The sequence below is a fragment of the Cebus imitator genome, unplaced genomic scaffold, assembly GCF_001604975.1.
Source record: "Cebus imitator isolate Cc_AM_T3 unplaced genomic scaffold, Cebus_imitator-1.0 Scaffold376, whole genome shotgun sequence".
Classification (NCBI taxonomy): Eukaryota; Metazoa; Chordata; class Mammalia; order Primates; family Cebidae; genus Cebus; species Cebus imitator.
Genome location: NW_016107691.1, coordinates 2,216,800 through 2,223,576, shown reverse-complemented (window position 1 = coordinate 2,223,576; position 6,777 = coordinate 2,216,800). Strand labels below are relative to the sequence as shown.

General features: G+C 38.2%; 1 protein-coding gene across 2 annotated transcripts in view; it reads left to right on the top strand.

The window, feature by feature from the left end:
* The window catches only part of OCRL (OCRL inositol polyphosphate-5-phosphatase), a 55,716-nt gene that overhangs the window by 2,111 nt on the left and 46,828 nt on the right, over positions 1–6,777 (top strand). For both annotated transcript variants that reach the window (XM_017507532.2, XM_037731032.1), the window contains exons 3-4: positions 2,988–3,067; positions 6,386–6,424. In XM_017507532.2, the coding sequence (XP_017363021.2) occupies positions 2,988–3,067; positions 6,386–6,424 (119 nt within the window). The remainder of the gene's footprint in view (positions 1–2,987; positions 3,068–6,385; positions 6,425–6,777) is intronic.

Below are 6,777 nucleotides of genomic sequence, written 5' to 3'. Positions count from 1 at the left end.
AAAGATGGGGTTTCACCATGATGGCCAGGCTGGTCTTGAACTCCTGACCTCAGGTGATCCACCCACCTCAGCCTCCCAAAGTGCTACGATTACAGGTGTGAGCCACCGTGCCCGGCCATAAGGAAGTCTTGTGTTCCAATTCTGTGTAAGTTATGGGGGTATAGTTGGGGGTAAATGTGGGGGCATGGGGGTATGGTTGTTGTATATAACTAACTCTCAGTGGCTGCTTATATACCAGGTACAGTTCTAAGCACTTTTCATTAATTAGTTCATTTAGTCCACATGTGAGGATTACTATAAAAGAGTAATATCATCACCCCGCTTTTGTAGATACAGAAATTGAGGCACTGACACGTTAAGTCACTTGTTCACAATTAGGAAGTAGAATACCTGAGATATGAACCTGTGTAACATGTCTCAGAATTACACTGAGAAGTTTCTCTTGAAATCATTTACTGGCAACACCTAATACCATAATACCATCTATAATCCTTATATTCATATCTCTCTGGTGCCTTCTCTGATATGAGTGTCCAGAACTTTTTACTTTTGGCCTTTGTGTCCTAGAATTTGAACGCTGTCTTAAATCTTTAGGTCTGTGGTTCCTATTCTCAACCATAGGAAATTTACTTGAGAGACCAAAATTACAATTAAAAGTCAGAGTTTTTTTTTTTTTTTTTTTTTTGAAACAGAATCAAACACTAAGATTCATTTTTTTCAAGGATAATAGATTATGACAAAACCTGTTTGACTTTTAACCTTCCTTTAACAAATCAAAGTGTTTCCTAGGGATAAGGCAGAGTTGGCAGTCAGGATTTGTCACTCTTTTCTGTTTGATGTTTGACAACTACCAAATTCTGAATTCCATTGTTTCGCTGTATACCAATTATTTATCTTTTTATTCTGAAATGAATAATTAAACTCAGGTCGAATATTTATGCTTATTGTTAGCCCTACTCTTTTGTTGTAATTTAGTGACTAACACGTAGTAAATAGTCAATAAATGTGGAATTCACTTAAATGCTCAGTTTATTTCTGTTTTGTAATGGTTTTTAACAGTCCAGTCCAGATGAAGCTTTATTGCTAATATTCAACACCCTTTCTTCCTTACATATTTTAGTGTTATAGTGGTTTGTGTTTATCTTCCTCAAAGTAAGCTCTTCCTCCTTAACCCTTGATTTCTCAGCCTTTTATCTGGTTTCTGGTTTCCATCTGGGTTTGTAGGACTCTCCACTCAACTCATGAACTTTCCATGTTGAAAGGGGCCTGCCTCATATTCCTGTAATCACCTTAAAATTCAAACCCCTGCAAATTAGGCACGATGGATCAGAGCAGAAAAATACCATTAATACTTTTATTTCCCTTAGTTCTATCTAAGTAATTACTTATCCCATCCCAGGTTATCCTCTTCAAAGTTAACACATTTGAAAATGCAAAAAGCAAAAGCGACAAGCACCCCAAAAAAAACAGCAAAACAGAAATCAAACCCTTCAAAGCAATGACATTTTAACGTCAGAAGTTAAACAGTTCTATTTTGAAATTCACCTCTGCTTATGGCGTAATTAAGCTAGTTAATGTATTCGACCAGTATTCGTTGAGCATCTTTTAGGCTGCAAACAAAACAATATGATCTGGTCCCTGGTTTCAAGGAGCTCAAATCAGTGAGGAGAAATAAATATAACCATATGGAGTATATAAGTTCTCTGTTACAGGGGCAAACAAAGGCAATAAGGCCGCTGGTTCTGCTTGGGGGTATTGAGGAAGGCTTCATGGAGGAGGTGTTATTTGAGGTGAAACTTGGAAAGAAACAGTGTTCCTGGCAAAAACAAAACTAAAAAGCACCTGAAGAGTGCTTGACTTTGGGAATGCTAGTTGACGTTCAGAATGGTTGTTTACCAGTAGGTTGTACCTTGATTCTGGGCCATTAAGGATAAATAATAAATGAAAAATAATATTTCAGAAGTACATATGGATTTAGAAGTATGGATTTCATACTGGGGAGCCAGGTTTACTCGTGTTTATTTAGAAATACCAGCATAAACTTGGAAACCAGAGGAAAAACACAAGGGATGTGAAGGCAGTCTGGTTGTGATATCTGCCACTTTGTTGGTCACTGATATTTTGGCTGATCCAGCTGGCTGGGTACCCCCTCTTACTCCTTTATGAATTTGCATGCTTGTTTGAAGAGATTGAACCATTCTTTGGTAAAAAGCCATGGGAATATAATTGGAAAGTTAATTTATAAATTTTCTAATTCATTGATTCCACACACACGAGCAACTGCTGTGTGCCAGGCTCCATACTAGGTACTAGAAATTCCATGGTGTAGCCGGGCACGGTGGCTCAAGCCTGTAATCTCAGCACTTTGGGAGGCCAAGGCGGGTGGATCACGAGGTCAAGAGATAGAGACCATCCTGGTCAACATGGTGAAAACCTATCTCTACTAAAAATACAAAACATTAGCTGGGCATGGTGGCATGTGCCTGTAGTCCCAGCTACTCAGGAGGTTGAGGCAGGAGAATTGCCTGAACCCAGGAGGCGGAGGTTGCGGTGAGCCGAGATCACACCATTGCACTCCAGCCTGGGTAACGAGTGAAACTCCGTCTCAAAAAAAAAAAAAAAAAGAAATTCCATGGTGTAAAAACAGCTGTGGTCCCTGCCCTCATGGACTTCACATCTAGCTGTCATTTCTTCACTCTGGTATGCATACTCGGAAGCTATATACTCTGTAATTCATGGCCTTAAACTTGTATGCTGTTTTTAGGATGTATGGCATGGAGAACAGTGTGGGTATTCAAATATTGATCACCACTAGCATCCTTTTAAGCCTCGAGTAATATCTAGCTGTCCTGATGCTCAGATCCAGGGAACTAGACGCAGCTAGTCTAAATAATACAGACTAGATTTGTATAACAAGACAGCGAAGTATTTTGTTGCTAAATGGTTTTTTCAGTGGCTGTTCTTTGATGCGTTCTTCTGTTTCCTAGGTTAATAATCCAGTTGCATGAAAAGGCACAGCATGTTCAAGATATCATTCCTATAAATAGCCACTTCAGATGTGTTCAAGGTACTGGCTTTAATTGCTTAGCAAGTTTTATGTTTTTTCGTGGTCATTACTGCGTTATGTAATACCGTACATATTTAAATTTGTCACTGCACATAAAATGAAGTGTATTCCTCTTTGCATAAAAAAGATGACATTGAGGAGATGATACGTTGTCTAAGAATGCTGAAGGGTTATATTGAAATATATTTATATATATGTATGTGTATATAGTCTCATCTGTTTCCTTGGCTTGGGTTAGAAATGTATGTAGATTGTTACCTGTGTAGGTAGTTTTTATGCTGACTGACCTATATATGGATTTAAATAACATTCTTGGGCTTAACTGACACAGTGTTCATTGTAAGGTACCAAGGTCACTTGGATTCACACATATTTGGCACTTTCTCCATATGCTATTTAAAATGAAGACAATTGGCAACATACCTTGCCAGATTATAATATCTTACACTCAGTTGTGCTGCTTCTTAAACCTTGACATTGGTGAATCGTAAGAAAATTGACACTGGGGAGGAAATATTTGGCCTCTTGTCCTCAAATTTGGGGACTGAGCACAGAAAATCTGTTGTTTCATCTGCTACGATGAAACTTAAAAATTGGGAGGTTTGTGTAGGAGGTGTTGCTTCTGCCATCTCACATTGCTCTGGAAAGGAAATTGATACTAGAGAACAAATGCATTCTGTTTCCAGTAGGACCAGTGGCTTCGTCAGGCAGAAGCATTCTATATCAATTGTAGCTTCTTGGAAAACTTGTTTTTTTCAAGACAAGGTCATTTCCCAAGCTCAAGTGATTCTCCCACTTTAGCCTCCCAAGTAGCTGGGACTACAGGAGCACCACCCCCCAGCTAATTTTTTTTGTATCTTTTGTAGAGGTGGGGTTTCGCCATGTTGCCCAGGCTGGTTTCAAACTCCTGAGTTCAAGCAATCTGCCCGTCTCAGCCTCCCAAAGTGCTGGGATTACAGACATGAGCCAGCATGCCTGGCCTTTCTTGGAAAACTTAAATCTTACCTTGTATGAAATCTTTCTTAAACTACATTGAACTTTTTTTTTTTTGTTTAATCACAAAGTGGCATGTACATAACGTAATGTATTTGGAAAGAACAGAAAAGTGTAAAGAAAATAGGTCACTTAAATTCCCATCCTTCAGAGCTAGACACCAGCATTTTCCTTTTTTCTACACATGCATTGTAGGGTGAGTCATACTCATCTTACACAATTTTTTGTCTGTTCTACATGCTATCATATTATGAGCACTTTTCCATGCCATTAATGGCTATATACCATTCCAGTTTATGAATGATCCATAATGTGATTATTCCCCTATGTTGACACTTGGGTTATTTTTCAGATGTTCATCATATTACTGTTTATACTAATGAAAAATAACCCAAGTGTCAACATAGGGGAATAAAATAGTAATATTATGAACATTTATATGCACATAATAAGATGTGCATATAAATATACCTCCACATCTCTTATTTCCTCAGAATTTATTCCTTTAAGTGAAAATACTAAGCTAGTGGGTATGACTTTTTAAGAATGCATGTGTTAAGAATTAAAAATAGCTTCAATGAATAGTGTCCATATTGTATAGAAGAATTGAGTGACAGCTATTTAGCCTGCCCCATGTGAGAGAGACATACTAATAAACAAGGTAGCTGCGTGCCATAGTGTTATTGTGGTCACCTCAGTTTTCAAGGTGTGGCCCTTTACAGAGGGAAAGAGCCAAAAAACATGACTTTAATATCCTATGAGCTTTGTACCTTTTTATTATACCTCTAGGATCTCTTTTACCCTGTTTCTGATTGTTAGATCGTAGTGCTACTTCTTAGGATCTGGGAAAATATGTGCACACATGTAACGTAGTTCCCCATGACTGAAGGAAGACTTATGTATGATTTTCATCTTTCTATTTCCTGACCTGTTCATCATTTATTTTGTAAACTGTGGCCAGGCACAGTGGGCACCTGTAATCCCAGCATTTTGGGAAGCTTAGGCAGGAGGATTGCTTGAGCCCAGGGGTTCAATACCAGCCTGGGCAACATAGCAAGACCCCATCTCTACAAAAATAAAATTTAAAAAACAACATTTGCCAAATGTGGTGGCACATACCTGTAGTCCCAGCTACTCGGGAGGCTGAAGCAGGAGGATTGCTTGAGCCCAGTAGTTTGAGGCTGCAGTGAGCTGTGATTGCGCCACTGCATCCTAACCTGGGTGAGAGAGTAAGGCCATTTCTAAAGAAAAAGAAAACCATCTGTGAACACTCAGGTTTTACAGAACTAAAAGTTAATGAAGATCAGTAGTAAACATATAATATCTATGTTTTGATGCCCTCATTCCCGTTGTTTAATCATCTTAATATCGAGACTGCTTTCTAGTATTAAATGATGCCCTAATTCCCCTTGTTTAATCATCCTAACCGTCATATCGAGATTGCTTTCTAGTATTAAATGACTTAGTTCCTTGCCAGTTGCTTCTGTTGTACCTGAGTAATAGAGCCAGATAAACAATTCAGTCTTGGGACAGAGGTGGTAAAGGTGAGATGACTACATTTGACCAAGGTAGATCCAGCCTAATCCCAAGGAGTCACTACCCAGAGTTCAATTAGTTAGGAGGGTCTGGCAGGTACAGTTGGTCAAATCCAGAGAAGTCAGAGGGAAAGAGATGGGTTGGGTCTAGACACTAGTTGTAAAGGAAAGAAGTACAGGAGAACCATCAAGAGATAAGAGAACTCTAAATTTGCAGACTGCTTTGTACCCTGTTGGGGATGGAGGGCCTTGGGCCCACAAGTATTAATTGTAACCTGAAGGTATATTCTACCCTGTGTGGGGCAGGGGCAGAGGTGATGAGATCACTGGGAAATTTTCAGAGAATAGATCTGAGTTAAGAAAGTAATTCACCTCTGGGCTTTCAGGGTCACTTCCTTTGCCTTCTTGTATCTAAAGGAATATCTAAAGGGCACAGAGTTAAATCAGTATGTTATAGTTAAGGGGAGTTAAACTTGCTTTCACTTGAATTAACATGTTGTTGTGTTCTGTACTATTAATTTCTTGTTCCTTGATTTGCTTTGAAGAGTTCCACTTGGTTACTTCTTCAGTTCATTTTTATTTTAGTTGATTTGCTCATAGTCTTTAGAACCTAGTGCTATTAAAATCCCTTTTTAAAAAACATTAAGCAAAAAAAGGATTTGAAAAAATGTGTTCTAAGACCTAGGAGTAGTGACTGAGAGAAGCAGTTATTTAGTTAGGCATGTATTCTTTTGGTTGTAATGAGTAGTTTTCTCTTCCCTGATCCTACTCTCTTTTTTTCCCCTCTCAGAAGCAGAAGAAACTCTATTGATTCACATAGCTTCTAACAGTGAGTATCTTTCCAAATGTGCTTGATTTTTATTCAACAAATATTTACTTGAACGCTTATTACATTTAAGACACCTTTTGTAGCACATTTTTTAATTTCACCATGTTTTTCTGTAGTCTCCTGTAGCAGCCATACAAATTAGCATTGTTTCCCAAAAAGATGTAGGCTATGCCTAAGAAAAAGCACGCAGCTGGTAAGAATCTTTATAAAAATTAAAAATAATGATCTACCTTTCTAATGCTGAACTTCCTTGAGCTACCGGTATTGTTGCTGTCAGTTAAATCATTGCTATAAAATTAATAATTGTAGGAAGAGCTAATAAAATGTTTAAAGCACATAAGGTTTATTGGTGC